The sequence below is a fragment of the Amblyomma maculatum genome, chromosome 1, assembly GCF_055883805.1.
Source record: "Amblyomma maculatum isolate TAMU_Amacu chromosome 1, ASM5588380v1, whole genome shotgun sequence".
NCBI lineage: Eukaryota > Metazoa > Arthropoda > Arachnida > Ixodida > Ixodidae > Amblyomma > Amblyomma maculatum.
In genome coordinates, this window is record NC_139344.1 from 261,854,215 (window position 1) to 261,874,302 (window position 20,088).

The 20,088-nt window shown below is 47.7% G+C and overlaps 1 protein-coding gene across 1 annotated transcript in view; it reads left to right on the forward strand.

Annotated features, from left to right (window-relative positions):
* The first annotated feature begins 5,770 nt into the window (after positions 1–5,770).
* Positions 5,771–20,088, forward strand: part of LOC146206391 (uncharacterized) — an 80,254-nt gene continuing 65,936 nt past the window's right edge. Inside the window, exon 1 of the mRNA XM_084591059.1 lies at positions 5,771–6,152. Within this exon, the coding sequence (XP_084447185.1) occupies positions 5,857–6,152 (296 nt within the window). The 5' untranslated portion in view covers positions 5,771–5,856. The remainder of the gene's footprint in view (positions 6,153–20,088) is intronic.

The following is a 20,088-nucleotide window of genomic DNA, read 5'->3' on the forward strand; positions in this document are numbered from 1 at the left end:
CGACGTTGCCCTCATCAGCGGGCAGAAAGCAAAATATTTGAACTCATTTTGTCAAAAGAAGCTTGCCCTGGGACCTTTTTTTTTTTTTTTTTTTTTTTTGTCAAGTCCAGCTTTGTGGGAAACAATGCGGAGCGTTTTTAAGTAGATAAAGAAACTATAAGAGCGGCTAGGGAGATTCTGCAAATGTATTGATTGTTACGGCGCAATAATGCAATATGTAAAAAACTACGTTCGAAAACTGTTTCCCCAAATTTGTCCAAATGTTTTTGGTATGACTTTATCCAAGGACGTGCCACATCAAACGTGCTGGAGTTACTCCTATTACTGGACGTTACAGGAAAGCCCACGACTAATATTTAAAAGTCGACATTTTAGAGGTGTAAAGATAGGTTCAGCGAAATAGTGATGTCAGTGTCGGCGGACGTCAGAAAACATGCGAATCATGTTCACTAGTAAGCTACTTAACTAATTTCTGATAACCTTTTTACATGTGACAGGCAGTTAATCACAATTATGCATTTCTAACTAAGAGGGTGTACTTAAGTGTAGGACAACGCAGAGGGCTATGGAACGAAAAATGGTAGGGTAACATTAAGAGATAGGAAGCGTGCAGAGTGGGTGAGAGAAATAACTCAAGTTACTAACATTCTAGTGGAAATCAAGAAGAAGAAATGGACATGGGCAGGACATGTAGTGCGAAGAGAGGATAACCGATGGTCGCTTAGGGTAACAAACTGGATTACAAGGGAAGGAAAGCGTAGCAGGGGGCGACAGAAAATTAGGTGGGCGGATAAGGTTAATAAGTTCGCAGGGGTCAAGTGGATGCAGCTAGCACAGGACCGGGTTAATTGGAGGAATATGGGAGAGGCCTTCGCCCTGCAGTGGGTATAGTCAGGCTGATGATGATGAAGATGACGATATATTTCTAGGGGCCGTTGGTGCTACCCCCCCCCCCCCCCCCCCGATACTGGTTTTCAGAACATAAAAACACGGTCACCCTGAGCAGTATGGCTCAATTAATTTTAGCCCCTCGCGTCAAAAGACGCGCGTTGTAAAGAAGCACGCGTCTTTGGCTCACTCGAAGCAACGGCCATATCAATTAATGCGACTCCACGGCGCTTAGCGCGCGCACGTCTGTTGACATGAGGTGGCCAAAATTTGTGGAACCACTGCACTGCGGATAACCGCATTTTCGCAGTTCCAAAATTTGGTGTGGCTTTTACAAGAGGCGAGGCCTGCTACAAGTCTATACTTGCAACCAGAAGCCGCGTTATAGAAAGATGCACTATCCTATTTTCTATTTCGGATCCATTTAGTCCTCTGGCTTCGGTCACCGTTGTCTGGCGACAGCCGTGGCTCTCGTGTGTTAGTGGGGAGAAACCGGGCCACTGGCTCACAGTCGACTGGACCTCCTCACTGGCTGTATATCTGGGCCTGTAATGAGCCATTTCGAGTGGCAAATGTTATCGTTGACATCTCGATTTCTGTCAGTGATCTGTCGCTGCTTTCGTCTGATTCCATCACTCTGATGCCATGCCAGATAAAATAGAAAATGCATAATGGTTTCTTGTACAAAATTGCCCCGGGTGCCTAACTGTAAAAATATAAAGTAGCTATTAAACATTAGTTGAACAGGCTACTATATATAGTCATCATTATTCACCCGTTTTCTCACGTCCGCCAACGCTCATATATGTCCCAGACGTCATCCTGCAAACTCAAAAAGCCTATTTTTAACAACTGGTGGCGGGATCTTTAGTTACACCCCGTATATATAGTCCTGAAAGCTATTTTAATGCATAGTGATTGCGTCAGGTTGAGTTATCTGCATTGCCTTCATGTGCTTGACGATCTGTTTTCGTACCAGGAAATTTCCGTTACAGAGCTCTACACCTATTGATTAGGGCTCCAGGCAGGAAATACTGAAAAAATTGTGCACTAACGCGCTATTCTCACGGGGTGTATTGAAGCCTAAAACGGCTGAAGCTGCAGAGATGCGTGAACTGAACGTTTCTGAAGAAGTTTTTCAACTCTCACTAAAGGGGTGCGAGCAGCACACACCTATATATAGGCCTGAGTGAGTACGGAAAGATCTTCGCCCACATCTCATCTCGCTGTAAGACCAGCATGTGCTCCACTGACAAGCTTTCGAAAGCCGTGCTAGTAGTGAGGATTGCTGTTGTTGAAGAGATAAAGCCCTTTTTCATTCACTTTACCTCTATAACTGGCATCAGCAGGTCTTTGAAGCGAATAACTTATAGGTATACGCAGCAGTTGACGATATTTAACCGCGGGAATCCTTGCGGAAACTCAATACGGTTTCAAAAAACGTTCAGAATACGGGTTAAACAAAATTAAACCTAATTAGATCTGCCCCGTGTTTATACGGGACATTCACAGTTTCTCTCTCTCTCTCTCTTTTTTTTTTTGCACCATGAATCAGTCTCATACATCATCATCATCATCAGCCTGACTATACCCACTGCAGGGCGAAGGCCTCTCCCATATTTCTCCAATTAACCCGGTTCTGTGCTAGCTGCATCCACTTGACCCCTGCGAACTTCTTAACCTCATCCGCCCATCTAACTTTCGGCCGCCCTCTGCTACGCTTTCCTTCCCTTGGAATCCAGTTTGTTACCCTAAGCGACCATCGGTTATCCTCTCTTCGCACTACATGTCCTGCCCTTTGTCTCATACAAAACCATTCAATTTGTTCACATCTTTAAATTCTGGCTCGCTCCTAAATGGTTATTTTGTTCTGCCGTTTTTTTCTGACTCACGCTATGATTTGGAGAAGAAGCACGTTTACTAAGCTACAGGAACTAAGCTGACCACCATCGGAACCGTAATGAATTCAAAGGAAAATCGTTATTTTATTTTCTCGTTAACGCTGATGATTTCCACTCAAGTAGGTGGCGCCGATAGTGGACAAGATACAACGAACACAAGCGATGTAAATGTTGTACGAGAAGCAAGACAACAACAAAGGAGCATTCTCTTTATTGTGAACGCAGGCTACACCTATCAGTTGGAATTTTTCTTTTAAACTGAAGGAAGAAAGTAAAGGACGATCCAATTTCCCCAAATTCAGTTTTGGAATACGGTTATTAACCGCGAATATAGTTGACCGATGGTCGCTTAGGGTAATAAACTGGATTCCAAGGGAAGGAAAGCGTAGCAGGGGGCGGCAGAAAGTTAGGTGGGCTGATGAGGTTAAGAAGTTCGCAGGGGTCAAGTGGATGCAGCTAGCACAGGACCGGGTTAATTGGAGAAATATGGGAGGCCTTCACCCTGCAGTGGGTATAATCAGGCTGATGATGATGATGACGATGATAGCTGACCTTGACATGCATACCCCCACAGCCTGAATGGGCGTAAAGCTCCGCCAAGGAAGAAAATGAACGAAGTACGGACGCCGTGGAGGTACGCTATAGGTTTTCGGAAGTCAGCGAGATCCTAGCCATTTCATACGGAGAAAACGTCTCTCCGCAATCTATCTGAAAGTCCGCACGTAATCAGTATTTTCTCTGGCACTTTGAAAGAACGCTTACACAGGCACGGCGGAAAGGAATACGACTATCGGTTATTTATTTATTTATTTATTTATTTATTTATTTATTTATTTATTTATTTATTTATTTATTTATTTATTTATTTATTTATTTATTTATTTATTTATCAAATAGAAAAAGTGCAACGTAGACGCAGGTCATTCTGCGCGTATTCGATGCAGACCGAGAAGCACCTGACATAGGAAGCAATCAGTGTATTACGAATGGTACCGATCTGCTCTTTGAGGCTGCGTCTTTCGACCACGACCAGTATAGAAAGGTATCCCAAGACCGCGGCTGGTGTAGAGGGAGGGAGAAGGCAGTTAGGAAGAGGACGGCAACTGTCGCGCCAAGCGCAAACTGCGCACCCTGGCAGTCGAGCTCAGTCGCGCTCCCTGCTCTGCATGAGGAGGAGGTCTTGAAGAGAGGAAAAGCTCAGGACCTCAGAATAGCCACCGGTCTCATTCGCAGCACACTTCGAGAGATAGTTTGAAAATTTCATAATGCAGAAACAAACGCGAAATAGATGACCGCTTTTTTACGTTTGCTCGCGGAATGTAACAAATTACAGCACAGATTAGGACACCTCACCTCCCCTTTTAGCCCTCCGCCCTTCAAATGTTCTTTTTTACTTAAGGTCCGCGTTTCTTTCTTTTTTATTATTATTTTGAATGGCAAAAGATGTAGCACTGACTGTCTTCAATGTTTCGCTTTCAGGACGGAGTCTTGACACTCACATTTTGTCAACCAGACGCAAAACTTCACGGGGAATCAGTGAGCCTAACCACAGCCCTTTTAAAGTTTAATAAAACCTGATCGGATTCTGTTTCACTGACCATTTAACTATGGCAATGACCCACTTGCTATTAGCTTAAGCAAGAAAAACGTACTCTTCAAAATGCATCATATAGTTGACAAAAAAAAAAAAAATCGCGTGCAAATAGCGGCCACCCTATTTCAGGTATAATGCCACATTCTGACACGCTGTCTAGCGTTGGCAGGTTTTTTTTTTTGTTTTTTTTTGTACCTTGCTTCCAAAGGGGCACAGCTGTGCTGCTCGCATTTCAGCGACGCACATGCGAAGTGGCCTTGAAAACCTGCCTCCGACTGCAAACAACTGGAATTTGGCAGGGAATGCGTAACCTCTCGTTCCGCTTGTGCGTAAACCTCCGTGCAGCCAGCAACCACACCAAGACAGCGAATTTCATTGGTTGATCAGCGCAGGTTGCGAGTATTTATTTGCAGTCGGTATAATTGCTGCTGTGCACAGAGCCCTGGTACTTGATTATGTTTATATTATTATTATTTAACCTGGTAACAAGAAATTGGTACGAATATCTTGCTAAGCAATGAACTCCTGAGAAATGTGGACATTATCCCATAACAAGGTTGATGTGAAAATCGTGCCTCTGGCTTGCTCCCAATCACATCACAGTTCTGCCTTTATCGACTAGATTAAGGAGACCTAATGGGATGGACGTATACCAGTTTCCAGGACGCCCCCTGCACGCGAGCAATGCCGGGAGTGAGACAAGGTGTGGACGCTGCGCGGGCGTAGGGGGCATCCGGTAAACCGGTACATATCTACGTTCGTGCGTGTGCTAGTGCCTGAACTATTTTTCTTTCTTTCTCTTTTTTTTCTTTCTCTTTTTTTTTTTTTTTTTTTTTTTTTTTTTTTTTTAGGCGAAAGGACCGAAGCATTAGCGAAGGTGCGTGCGCAGAACTTAGGGTCTAAGTGAAGGCGGAGATGGCCCTTAGAGCCAAGCCAAGCGTATAGATTGGCTGCATATTATAGCATAGGAGCGCGCAGTCTGCTCATTAAAACAGACAAATAATAAGCATCATAGGAAGTCGAAACAAACGACTGTTAGTGATAGCTTGCAGCAACGTTTAATTATTTTTTTTTTATTATTATTTTGTGTTAGATGGCTACAGTTGACATTGCGGTTGATGGGCACTGTCACGAAGCCCTTGTGACAATGACAGACAGCACGCATAAGGCTTAGAATCAGCACATAATGCAGAGTCGTGACGAGGAAGCGAAGTCTCTTCGATCTCACAATCTCAGGTTCACGCGCGGCGGCCGATACATCCGCGAGCAGCGCGCGCCGCCGGAGGAGGGGAGAAGGCAGGAGCTTCCCTCACCGGCCGCCGGGGGCGGCCCGATCAGCGGCCGCCCGTGGCGGCGGAGGTGGCGGAGGCGCTCTCACTGACGTCTGTCTTCATCCGGGAGAGTTTGTCGGCGTCGGCTGCTCGCGACTCGAACGGAGACCGAATGATTCAATCGAAACGAGCGCGGGGTTGAATGCATCGCCCTGACACGCTTCCTCTCTCGCACGTTTACCAGAGCGCGCGGCTGGCATGTGACAGCGGCCCGTCGGGTTCAACGAGCATGAGCGGCGAGAAGTTCCCCGACATTCGAGTCGTGGTCGGGATTCAGTACTTCAGCGATGTGCTGCCGGCCTCGACCAAGTGCCAGCCCACGGTGCTGGGAGCCGTGGTGCTTGAGAGCAGTGCCATCAGTGCGGACGAACTGCGGCGCGTCATGTGCGACCAGCTGCCCTCGCTGCCGACCCATTTCACTTTCATCACCAAGGAGAGGTGAGTGCTCGGCCGGCGTGTTCACGGCATGCGCGCGCGTGCTTCCCGGCGTGCCACAGGTGAACGTGTTTGGACCGGCGTGATCCGAACGCGGCCGCCCGTCGGCGAGGGTACCTGTCTCGGTGGTACCTGCCTTTCCGCGATTTTAAGTTATAGAGCTCCAGGGTCGTTGAGTACACTTGTTATTCGCGAGCTGTGTACTTACGGCGTGTAGCTCGCTTGCGGTTTCCTGAAGAGCTGCGCCATCGTACACGGATGCCGTGACGCCCCTACGAAACGCGCTAATCTGTTTACAGCCAACACGATTTCGGTACGAAATGAGGGAGGTTGTGACAGAGCGAGGGTATACAAAGGACGCCGACCACGGCGGAAGGATGTGCGTACAGGTAGACGGGAGCCTCACGCTCGCTCCCCCCGTCGCCGGCTAGGGATGCGGACGCTGTGTTGCGCTTCTATGCCAACCGAGCCGACCTTGACCAGCGGAACATCGCCGCAAAGGAAAGCAATGCTAGCGCGAACGACGCCCGGCTACCGGCCTGTCACTGACGGGTTCATTCACCGAACCCGAAACGGGCGCTTCTCGCCGGCGGCGAATTCCTGCTTGTCTCGCAGGTCTCTCAGCGAGCGAGAGGCGCGTACTACGTTGTCGCAGGTTCTGCTTTTCGGTCGCACCTCCTCACTCACTGTAGTGGCGCGCCGACCGGCATGCCGCTGCCCCGCTTGTTACGTTCGGAGATTCGTAAAAAAAAAACTGTTGGCGCTTCGCGTTCCCGAGTGCACTGCCGAGTTTGGCCGGAGCTCGGCGTTGGAAGGCGCCCAAGGCATTTATCGATGTAGAGGGTCTGCCGGCCGCAAAAGGCCGCGCTGCTTTCTGGCTGTGTATTTGTTTCCAAGTCTCTTATCTGCCCCGGTCTGCCTTTTTGAGTTTATTGGTGTCTGCACCTCGGAGGCGCGGGGGACATCGGCTCAAGGACGAGATTGAGAAACTTCGCGGCACGAAAACCCAAGTGCAAATCCTATCTCCGGGGCCGGAGAATTCCTTCGCGGCGGACAGCGTGAAAGGCGTGGAGGTATGAAGGGGAATCTGGGGGCCAGTATGTTTTTCCTGAGCCATATTTGGCAGCGTATATTATGCCGCATCGAACACAGCAACAGGTAAAGTGATACAAAAGCAGCGGTAACTGTCAAGGAGAAAGTCGCTTTTAACGTCGACGACACTACTCCGGTCGTGTGAGCTTCTGCCACTTCCAAAAGGAAATTCGCGAGGACATTGTCTAACACCCCAAGGGCGTTCTTGCCGATCCCGGACACGTCTGGGCGTACATTCTCCTCTATGTTTCAGAGAGACGAGAAATGCACCGCGCATTGCGTGCATCTTTCAGCGGGAACGAAGAACGCGTTTGAAGTGAAAAGAAAGCGGTGTTACCTGGTTAAACTAGGTCGGCGGGTTGTCTGCGCCCCGTGGTACGTAGTGAAAACTCGTGGCCTTCACTTTTCTTTAACGCGCGACATTAGCAATGGAATTAAACGTTCATCTTCTGTAGACTGTAGCGCTGTCACTGAGGGTTGGCTATTTCTCAGCAGAGCTCTCCTCGGCCGCATCCAAAAATTGACCCTATCAGCACTGAGGTCAAGCTGTGGATCCGCAATGCAGCATGCTCATATTTCAGGTCATCATTAACGCTGCCTGCTATGCTTTGCATTTTGCCAATAAGCTACAGATAGAGCAGTCAAGATAGCACGATAGCCGTGAGGGTAGGAGGGGAAAACTAGAATCGGTTGGACTTGCGCGTACATCGGAACTGTTCCGACCTCCCTGCCACAAGTGGCCAATGGCGGCTACTTTGATGCGCCATGGGAAGACAGCAAGCAGTTCGTCTGAGACTCTCTCATTGCGCAGGCCTCATTCGCCAGCGCTGCGCCCACTGACCTGTGGCGAACAAACACAGTGGTTAACAATTTGGGGCAAGCGGATAAAAGGGAGCCCTGGAATCAGGCCTGAACTCTGCCACAGTTTGTAGTGCTCGTGGGAGAGCGGCCTTCCGGTAAGCGCCAGTAACCGCGAACTCGGCGCAGATACCAGAGATAGAAGAATGCAGTGCTTGCCGCCCCTGTATATTATCTTACCGTTATCCGATCTGCATTCGGATGACGGCCGCATGCATGGTTAATGTGTTGCTCCTTGGGTAACGAAAATTAGAAACATTGCCCAGGTGTCAAAATTTCTGAAGCCTCCCCCCCCCCCCCCCCTTACTAGAGTTTCTCATATCATATGTGTCGCTTAGGACATTAAATGTAATAAACCAAACCAAAACCTTACTCAGTAGGCTTATGGCTTGGTCCCACGCTCGACCCTTGGCTTGCACCGCCAAGTGCTTCTCCGCTAAGGAGAAAGGAACCAGGAGGTCGGACGTAAATTAAGAAAACTTGGATATGAAATTGAATTATTTAGGAAAAGTCAGGGAGGAAACTGTGGAGGATGCAAAATATAGGCATATAATAGTGGTCAAGAAATTCGAGGTTTCAAAGCACCTTGGGAGTGTGTTTTTTTCGGGGAAAACGTTATTCCGCCAGGCTTTGCAGACATGATGAACCTTACTCCTTCAGTCATAGGCTGTTTTTCCAGCCGCCCGAAAGTAGTTGTCGCCTCGAGATACGTCACTAGCTGTAGGCTTTCTTTATTATTATTTATTTTTTCGCGAGCATGTTTTTCGCACTACGCGTCGGGTGCTTGTCTCGTGACCTTTTCCGAAATGGGCACTCTCGGACATGACTCCGCATGTCTGGTAGTGTTTCTTTTACTTTCCTTTTTTTTTTTTTTTGCGCATCGCGACGGAACAATGTCATCATGGGCTAGCTGATGTCACCGAGTGTGTGATCCACTCTTGTTCGCCAAGTGGAGTTTTTGGTGCTGTTTTGCTTGTGTGCACAGTCATTTTGTTCAGTCGTGCAGATACGGAAGGGGGAATGAGATAGCCCACCTTATCAAAGTCGCCCCTCTTTTCGGGTGCAGCAGAAACTTTCCTACTGCCCGTAGCAACAGCGCTACACTTCAGCGCGGCGCAACCGTGTGTGAACGCCTCCGAGATGTATATCTCGCTCACGATACGTGTTTGGTTTCTTCTCCGTGTCCATGTGCGTGTTTGTGACGCGCTCTGTGGACAGTGAATGTAGCAGGGGTTGCCACCGATGTGTCGTGTGAATAGTTTCGCGAGTGAAAAAGGCCACTTGCCAGCCTCTTCCGATAAAGGCGAGACCCGGTCGACCGAAGATGACCCAAGATGGGAGCGCGCTATCAGTTGTCAGCCTACTAGGATCGCGATTCAGATATTCTCTCAGAAGCCTGAGTCGAATGACTTCAGAAGCAGGGCCCAAGAATGCACGCTTTAGCCGATTAGCTCCCAGCCAGGGGTACATTTATGGGCAGCATTTGCAGGGAATAGTAGGGCTGTGTCCCGAGGCGACATATGGGCTGCTAGGGATACCCTAGTGGAGGATTCCCTTTTAATCTAAACCACTTAGGGTTATTTGGCCTGCACTGACATCGCACAACACACGGGCATCTCGTCGAAGTGCGGCCGGGATTCGAAGCCTCGTCCTTGGTAGGGCATGTGGAACGCCAAAGCCGCTATGTCGCCGCGCTGGTCTCATTGCAAGGCCCTGCACGAAGGGAGTCCTTTGCATAGTGCATTTTTTGTTTTACTTTTTGTCTAACAAGGGGGTTCCTATACAGTTCCTCGTTTTTAAAATTATGTCCACGGGGGAAACGGGGTCGCCAATGCTTTTTTCCTCTTTTCCTTTAATTTGTTCTGTGCTACGATTGTTTCCGTGGGGATGTGTACAGTATTTTCCGTATTTCCTCCTCCAAATCCACGGCAGTAGCCTGTGTGGTCGCTTGACTGCACCATACTATACTGTCCCCGTTTCTAGCGTTGCTGTCACTGAACGCCTTCCTTTCACTAGCACAGAAAAATGTTCCTTTTACTGCTTGTCGGCAGGAAGGCATTTTCGGACCTCACAGCTCCCCCACTTGCATCTGGTGGAGCGCTGCTTAACGTTAATTCGCAACACGAGACGGGAGTGCACCTTGCGTGGTTGCGGCGGATACACGGAGGAGGGTTTTCCCGGCTCCGGCGGCCAAGTCGGGGCTCTCGAACCAAGCGTCCAGAGAGAGTGGGTTCTGGCTAGCGATGTGTAGGCATTAAAAGTTCGCCGCACGATGTGCGATCGCATAGGAGCTTGGACAATCTCCTTGCGGGAAGGCAAGAGCGAGAGGGAAAGACCATAACCAAAATTACCAGCTTTGTCGCAGTGTCGGCGTCCCTCGCAAGGCCGTGGCATTAGCGTTGAAGTCCAACGTTTGCCTAGTCGCATGCCCCGTGTCAAAATTATCGGCTTGCACACTGTCCTAATATTCACACACGTTCATTGCGCGTCGCGCAATTACAAGCGGCAACATTCTTTACGACGGTGTGCGCGCAATGTAAGTTGCACGATCGGGGATGATTTCCTTTCGTAACGCTTCATCGATATATCAAGACCTTTCGGTGCACGACAGCCCATTGTTTTTGCCTGTTATCGATAAGCGACGAATAACAGAACCGGCGCCTCACCTTTCGATATCGGTTCCGCCACAATCTCTAAATGTCTCGCTCCGCCCTCTGGACGTCTCAGAGGGCTCGAAAACTGCCTCCACGAAACTCGCCTCTCGATTCATATAAACCGTTTTGCGTATGGTTTATTTTTTATTTTCTATTTTTTTATTTATTTATTTATTTATTTATTTATTTATTTATTTATTTATTTATTTATTTATTTATTTATTTATTTATTTATTTATTTTATTTTTTATTTTTTTTTTGCGCAGTTCAAGGAAGAACAGGGTGCAGCGGGGATGTATTATTGGGAAAAGTTCATTGGTGTATCGTCATAAACGTGGATTCACGAGTGTTATTTGCACAAGAAACCGACAGTGTACATTCCATAGGCAACAGAGGAAGTAATATTAGCCGGTTTTCTGTTGCCGATACTTCGACAGGGTGGACCGGCCGTTGCTGTTCTCTATGAAACTTCTACCGCGGTCAGTGTGTGGCGTGGTCCTTGGTCTGTGTTACGCGTTTGGGTTGAATTTGAATCGTCCAGCTCCATGCTGACAGTCTGTATATTCGCATTGGGTTAATTCGTGAAACAATAAAGAGTTTTAGCAGGGACGGACAGCCACGCGGCCAATACGGTAACGCGTTGCTGGTGCTAGTGGTGCCGCGCTTGCCAGACCACATCTTGCCGTTCGGTCGCAGTTGCCGTGTTCAGCGTGCGTGCCGTACGACGGTGCTATGCAATTGTCCGCTAAACCTCGCGTGATGGTCGTCAAGTTCCGCTGCCCACATACGTAAGGTCATGCAACGAAACCACGCGTTTTGGTCCGTACGATGCGCTAATGAGCGGCACCGACAGTGGGCAAAAAGGCGATTGTATATCGTTGGCTGCGTCCGCCCTCGGAGAGGAAGTGCTTCTTTTGTCTGCGCGCGCGAGGTATTACAGTTCCAGCCGCAAAAATAAACAGCACCGCGTAGCGCTAGACACATGTTAGCTACCTCTGCCTGATATAGAACGCGCCATGCTTCCAAAGGTGGAATTCATTACTAGCGTCCTTCGAGCCTCTCAGTGCCGCCACTCGCCGTATTGTCGAGCAACAGTGTTCGTAATATAATTTTGACGGGAACGCGTGGAAGGAAGGAGCCGTCACCAAGGAACAGACCAGTGCCGCCGACCAAAGATCCGAATGGTTTCTTCTTGCAAGTGCCCTTTTCTTGCCCCACCTTTTTCCGAAACCCTCCTCCTCGTTAATTCAAACAGCACGTAGCATCTGGGCCGTGAGGGCCACCGACGTGTTCCGCTCACGAACGCCGCATGCACAGATGCGCTCTGGAAGCGTCGTGAACTCAATCGTCGGGCTACCAATGGCATGCGGTTCACGTTGTCGCGCCTTTCAAATGATCAATGTTCGAGCTATGCGTGTGCTATTCCCGTCACGTCTTTGTTCGCCGTCTGTGTGTCGGCGGGGCGTCGCATTGGTAAGGGTGCCCGGCGTGCGATGACAATTTGTTGTAAATTTGTTCTTGCATTCGGCTCTCGCGTAACGCGGGGCAGAGGTGGGTATTCCCCTCCGCAAGGGTAAGTTGTGGAGCCCTGCTACGCTTCTTCCCGCCTCTTTCTATTCACACGCCGAAGAGACCGGAAATGGTACACATTGCAATCCTTATAAGTACGAGACTGGAGATCAAGAAAAGGGAGATAAAAAAAAAAAAAAGACACAAAAGAGTAAGGACTGGTATCTGCTTGGCACCGAACCCGATCGATGTGTGATTTCAAAGGAGCGAAACAGCACAAGCACACGAAGTCGTTCGCCCCAGACATAAAGCGACGCAGAAAATAGCGGCAGCGCCGTGCATTTCCCGTTTCTGTAACTTCGTTCTCTTCTGAGGGAGTGAAAACGTTTTAGTGCCAGTACCCGAGCTGACTGACAGCAGGGGAGAGGTTAGCCACTTTTCCATTGCCGTCTGGGTTTTTCCTCCGTTCACGACCGCTGTTGCTTTGCAAGTGAGCAGCAGTTCATTGTGGCGGCGGCGACCCAGAATGTGTAGAGTCGTGGCGCTATCAGCCGTTCGGTGCTGGGAAAACCAGCCACATTCCACGCTCGCCGTGCCCGCATAATAAAAGGCTGCGCCAGCAACACTGCACGAGGTACACTGAAGACATAATGGACACGCGCTGCGGAAACAAAACGATTGTCTGGAAGCGGGAATAATAAATAACAGGAGCAGACCGACGATGGCGGCCAGTTGCCGCGTGATGATGCTTCGAATGTCGGAAGACGCGCGCTACTTTCGCGCAGAATTGCATTGGATCCACGTGCGCCCGCACCATTCATCCCGTTGGACGACGTATCTCCTTATCATCATTCGGCGCACTTAGTGCGTGAAGCAATGGTCTCCGAATCACGCGCGGAGGGAAAGAATGCGGAACGCATGCTCTGAGCGAGGAGCTTTTCCCGGTTTTCGAATGCGCATTTCGCCCATTCAGCACAACGATGCTTCACGCCTAAGTAGTCGGACTCGTTCGCATGACAGGCATTTTGTCGGTGAAGAAAAGCGAACGAACCGCTAGATATCCTAAATGAGGTCGCAAATATTGTTGCTTTCAAACGTAAACTGTTGATGGCGGCACGGGTGTAAATTGTTCTCCCATCCGGCCTTTCGAAATTCTTCAACAAGTACGTATACCTATAACACCCTGGTGCTGGCAACCACACGCTCACCTAATTCTTGGACGCTGTCGTTGTTGTTGTTGTTGTTGTTGTCCAAATAACATATGGCACACACCCACAGAGGGGGATCAGCCAAGAATTGGGTAGCAAAGAAATTTTTTGAAGTGTACTTTCATGTAATAAAAAAAAAAAAAAAGTTGATTTGAGGGGTAGAGGAAAGGAAACAAAAAGGGAAATAAAAGAAATATAAAACAAAAAGTGGTAACACACACGGGTGATTGACACTGGAATTGTAGAACAAGTGATGTTGAAATATTTAGCAAGGCAAACGATTTAATTCCAGCAAAAAATTTTCCATGGCGATAAAACGCTGTCGCTCCGCTCTTCAAAAAGTGGAACACACACGGGTGATTGACACTGGAATTGTAGAACAAGTGATGTTCAAATATTTAGCAAGGCAAACGATTTAATTCCAGCAAAAAATTTTCCATGGCGATAAAACGCTGTCGCTCCGCTCTTCAAAAAGTGGAACACACACGGGTGATTGACACTGGAATTGTAGAACAAGTGATGTTCAAATATTTAGCAAGGCAAACGATTTAATTCCGGCAAAAAATTTTCCATGGCGATAAAACGCTGTCGCTCCGCTCTTCAAAAAGTGGAACCCACACGGGTGATTGACACTGGAATTGTAGAGCAAGTGATGTTCAAATATTTAGCAAGGCAAACGATTTAACTCCAGCAAAAAAATTTCCATGGCGATAAAACGCTGTCGCTCCGCTCTTCACACCTCACGCTGGCTTCGTCGTTATCAGGGGGTCCGCTCGGCTGCAACGCCTTGAAACGCATATCATGAAAACATTGAACTGATCACCTCAGCGCCGAGTGTGCCCTTTTCTGCCTTGGTCCACTTCCATTTGAGTTGTTTTAAGAGGCATGAAGAATGAATTGGGGCCTGCCTCCTCGACCCGTCTAGTTAGTTTATATATAAAAAAATAATACTTTAAAAGAAGATCTAAAAAAAAAAAAAAGCTGGAACACACTGGAATCCGGTCTGAAGAAAGCTAAAGAAGAATATTGTCATACTAAATACTAAAGCATATGGGAGGAGCCTCGAAAGGTGTGGGATGTAATAAATACGCTCACTGGAGGAACAAATAGCAGTTCAAACATTATGGAAATCACAACTGATGGCAATTGTGTGCGCGGTGGCGCGCACGCCAACACTATGTACATGCATTTTATAAAAGCTGGCTCAAACAATTGTACAACATTGAACATTGCAGATCAGTCAGTATCGGTCGTAGCACCGTGACGTGAGTCTATTTATGTGCATCCAACAATTCCCCGTGATTTAGAGCTATCTAAAAACGAGCTGAAAAATAGTGCCGTTTCTGGAATTGATGCCATTGGCCCGATTGAGCTGAATTCTGTACCGTGATATCCGATCGTTTGGACTACATTACAAACCTTATGCTATCCACAGCAGTGTTTTCACAAAAATTAAAGATAGCAAGAGTCACTCCGGTATATAAAAGTGGGGGAACTGAGAACGTTGAGGGCCGACAAGCTTTACTACTACAAACTACTACAGTTCATAAAACTCCGAAAGCTGTACATCTGCGACAGGGAAGAAAATTCTGTTTATCCATTCCGACGTATTAAAAGACGGACGCCAAAAACAAGAACGAACTATGCAAAACAAGCAGTCGCATACCAAAAGGTTGTATTCTTAATAAATTAGAAGATGCAATAAATTTTGAATCTAGTATAGGCAGGTTCAAAAAGCACATTAAAAATGTCAATAATATCCGGCGTTCTGCACGGGGATCGAATACTATACCTTGGTCTTGTGTCCGCTGAAGATGTCCTTGTATTGTATCTTGGCGTTTATTCTGTTTTTGTCTTGAATCTTATTCATGTGTATATAATCTTCATAGTGTTTAAAGTGTCTAGCAATGCATTGTTTAATTGTACTGAAGAGGGCTATGGAACGAAAAATGGTAGGGGTAACATTAAGAGATAAGAAGCGTGCAGAGTGGGTCAGATAAATAACTCAAGTTACCGACATTCTTGTGGAAATTAAGAAGAAGAAATGGACATGGGCAGGACATGTGATACGAAGAGAGGATAACCGATGGTCGCTTAGGGTAACAAACTGGATTCCAAGGGCAGAAATTCGTAACAGTGTGTGGCAGGTAATTTGATGGGTGGATGAGGTTAAGAAGTTCGCCGGAGTCAAGTGGATGCAGCTAGCACAGGACCGGGTTAATAATTGGAGGAATATGGGAGAGGCCTTCGCCCTGCAGGGGGTATAGTCAGGCTGATGATGATAGTAATAGAAGAGACATCTGGGCGAGTTGGTATGGTGACATGGTGAATAAACAGCGCTTAAGACTAGGACGGAGGTCAAGAACAAACAGGACGGGCGCTGTGATGATGATGATGATTACTGAAGGAAATTTGATTTCCGTCGTGCCTATATTGCTGTAGTTTCGTATAGTGTCAATTTTTTTATTCTGTTGTTTTGCTTACACACTTTTTTTTAATTTATTGCATTAATTTCTTATTATGCGGTAATATGACTGCGCTTCTGTCGACTGCAGAGGGAGGGAGGATTTCGTCAGGCGCGGCAGCCTTTAGCCTCTGCCCCTGCAGCAGATGGTGTATTTGTTCTGCAAGAGTGTAAAAAAAAAAAAAAAAATCACTAGGGCAAAGTAGTCAGCAGCGACGTGCCACATCGGTAGCGTCGCGCACAGCACATTGTGCGTATACGTATTCCGCAAGTGGAGCATGCAGGTCGAAGAGATCAAAGCCCGTGCCATTACATTCCTCGTAGCATAATGCTCTCGTAACCGTTCCCAAAACGTAAACATAAAGAGTGGGTAACACTCATACGCGGTAGCAGCATTCAAAGCAAACGTAACAACGGTAAATTCACGACATGTGGCCAAATTAGCGATCATCACCAAGCCGCATGTTGCGTATGCATATAGATGACGTTCAAGAACGGTATACTACATGTGTATCTTTTCTGTTTCTGTATTGAAGAATGGCCTGATGAGCATCGTCTTGAAAAAGGAAGGTTCCGATGTAATGTGTGTACCGCGAGTTATTTAATTGGCATGTATACGACAGCAAAGCAAAGACAACAGACTAGCCCACTGGTCCAGTAGAGCTGACGCAAGGGCTCGTGCGCATGAAATGAAGCTGACAAAGGAGGAATCATTCCGTGGCGTGTGCCGGAAAACAAGGTAGAGAAAAAAGGAAGAAGGCAATGTGCACGCTTGCGTCCGCGCGCCTGAGTGTGCATGCTGCTGCTTGCTCCAGTCCAAAAGGCGCCGCTGACGCAGTCCACACGTCAGTCAGCTACGTCCCGATTCTCTCGCAGACACACTCGCGCGCGCAATCGGGCATCTTCATTAACCGGAACCGTGAGCTATGTTAATTGGTTTGGAGGAAAGGAACGGCGCAGTATCTGCCACATGTTTTATGTGGACACCAGAACCGCGCCGTAAGGGAATGGGGGAAGAGGGGAGTGAAAGAAAATTTTTATTCTTTTTATTCGGAGATATAAACAGTACATCAGAGAATATACAGAACGAGGTCCCTGAACACGAAGGTTGTATCGGATGAATTCCTATGCAAACAAAAAAACAGCAGCAGGTGACAGTGAGAGGAGAAAAAAAAATATCCGGGTGTCTGAACAAAAATAAGGTAAGCAGGACCACAATAACCAACGTTAAGAAATATTACCAGCAAATTGAGGAACGACCATAAAATAGGAATTTTGTTCACGCTTAAAGATAATCAAAGATGTTGAAAGCTCATTCCAACTGACACGCAGAAAAATACTGATTCATTTCCCGTAATTAGTACACGCTTTTGAGAGTAACTGTTATTGGTGACAAATCTTGCTGAATTGTTGTAAATGAGTTCGTAAGTGTCAAATAAATTGATTGGTAGGATATACTTGGCAGCTTTGAAAAGAACGATTAAATGTCTGAATTTCACCAGAGAGCGAATTGGCAATATGCAAACGGAAAGCGAGAGAGAAAGATGTGCCGTAGTGGAGGGCTCCGGAGTAATTTCGACCACCTAGGGATCTTTAACGTGCACTGACATCGCGCAGCACACGGACACCTCTACGTTTCGCCTCCATCGAAACGCAATAATAATAATAATAATAATAATAATAATAATAATAATAATAATAATAATAATAGGTTCACAGGAAGGGAAAGGCGCAGTATCTGTCCCACTTGTTTCTGTGGACACCTGAACTGCGCCGTAAGGGAAGGGAGGAAGGCGGGAGTGAAAGTGGAAGGAGAGAAAAAGGAGCCGTAGTGGAGGGCTTCGGAGTATTTCGACGACCACCTGGGGATCTTTAACGTGCGCCGACATCGCACAGCACACGGACGCCTCTTCGTTTCGCCTCCATCGAAACGCAGCCGCCGAGGTCGGGTTCGAACCCGGGTACTCCGGCACAGTAGTCGGGCGTCTTACCACTGCATCACCCCGGCGGGGCACGAAACGCAACCCATTTTCTAGATTTTAGCAGTTCTGTAGGCAGCCTCGCGTCAACTTGCGGACACCCAAAATAATCCCAGGTGGCAGCAAAAGCCGAACAACAACGTTTCTAGCTCAAGCAGCATTAACGATTCGACATCCTGATCAGCTTGCTTCGGCTTGCGTGTCAGCGAATCGAGGAACATCACTCTCCCATTAGTGCACAGCCGCGGGCGTCAGCACTTGCACGTGAGGACGCCGGTGACCCGGCGTTTCCGTTCTATTCTCCCTCAACTGAAAATAAACGTCGTGTATGCGCATGTAATAAGCCATCGTGGGGCGTTTATGCCGCGCCCCGCGTCGGTTTTGCGCGCGCGGGGGCCGCGGTTTACCAGTGCATGTACGCGCGAGCCTTCGGCTTCCGACTGCGCGACTCATGCGGCTCGCCTGCGCGGTTCGGAAAAACCGCGCGCGATGTAAACAGCCCGCGTGCCGCCAAAGAGCGCACTCGTGAGGTCGTCCACGTAACGGCAGGCCGCGCCGCGGGTGCTGCTTCCCTTTCTGGCGCGCTGCGGTGATCGAGGGATCAGGCAGGTGTTCCGAGCCGAAAGACTCGTCCACGCGGCTGAGTCCCGGCACGCGGCATCAGTAGTCGCACTCGTACGCGTCGCCTGAGGCCCACACGCCTCTCTGTTCGAAATGCAAGAGTGCATTCTAGAGCTTGCACGGAACAAATTCACCCACTTGGTCGCTCGTTTTTGCATCGGCACTCGCTTTGGTCTACTCTTAAAAAAAAAGGTCGTACTACTTACTAAGGCAAACCTAGTAAGTGCTTGTCACATATGTTGCTAGATTCTTAGTAACTGCAGTGAGTAAATGGAGGGGTAGTGAACGCTACTAGTTCAATGAGCTAGTCCCTGTAACTAACCAGGCGAGCGTAGTAATAGAACTAGCCTTTGACGTGTAACCACCCAAGCAACGCAAAATGTTGCCGAAACGTTGCCTGAATGTCTTCATATATCGGTCCGATGCAGATGTTTTGACCGAGTACGTTAATTAGCACATGCACATCGCGGATCAGGTCATATATATCAGTCGGACAAGAACTACGGTGAAGCGCACCATCGCTCTGCGCGCGCACACAGAACAACTTTCAGCGAGCTTATATCCCCTGCATGATGACACCTTGTTTTAGAGCCAGTGACATTAGCAAGTTCAGAGAAGATATTTCAATCCTTTTTGCGCTTGAAATGGCAAAAATGAAAAATGCAAGCGTGTATGATCATGTTGCTAATATTTCTTATTTTAAATTTCCGCTCTGCCGTCTTGATGCAAGCCTTGTCCACATTATTTTACAAATTTTTGTTCACTTCTTTAGTCCTAGTAACTGCTTCCAGTTCAGTTCTAGTAAGTAGTAATCGCTGCTGCAATCAACTACCTTGGTTAGTAATGACTCCAGTTACTATCTGCACTATGTTTGGGGTAGTAAACGATTAGTAGCATGCTACGGAAAGGTAGTAATGACTGTGGTTTCTAGATTCATTAGTAACTCGCGCGAGTTTATTTCTAAGAGCGTAATTATAAGCATGTAGGTAGTAAAATAATTTTACCCTCTGTTATCCGGGTGAGCTTGAAAGATCAGGAAGAGAGCCAGCCCCAGCATGTACTGCAGAGGCTTCCGCAACCAACCTCTTTTTTTACAGTCGGTGTCAGAAGTGCAGACGATGCGAGCTGCGACAAATGGGCCCTTCTCGTGGCCACGGCCTGCACCGCCTGTGCTCTTGTGCAGAACCATAGAGGGTTGTTTCATACAGAAGGTGCTCCCAGCCAATCGACGACTTTCGTATAGCGCCTCATTCGCACCTCGCGAGTTGTACACGAACGAAGACTGACGGAGGTCACTTCGTGTCTCGGCTCACCATCCACCTGAAGTTTTTGTCGCAAAGCTGTATCGAGGAATCTGTACAATATTAAAAGACTAACCTGTCACAAACACTTCTTGCACAGCGAAATAGTTTTGTTGTTGTCGTTCTTATAGGATGCACGCTTAATTCGCTATCTGTAAAATGTTTTTGAGTGTGAATAGGGCGCTAGTTATGTGGGGACAACTTTCTGCTGCTTCAATGCTTTTATACTGACTGCCATGGCTGGCTGGCTCGT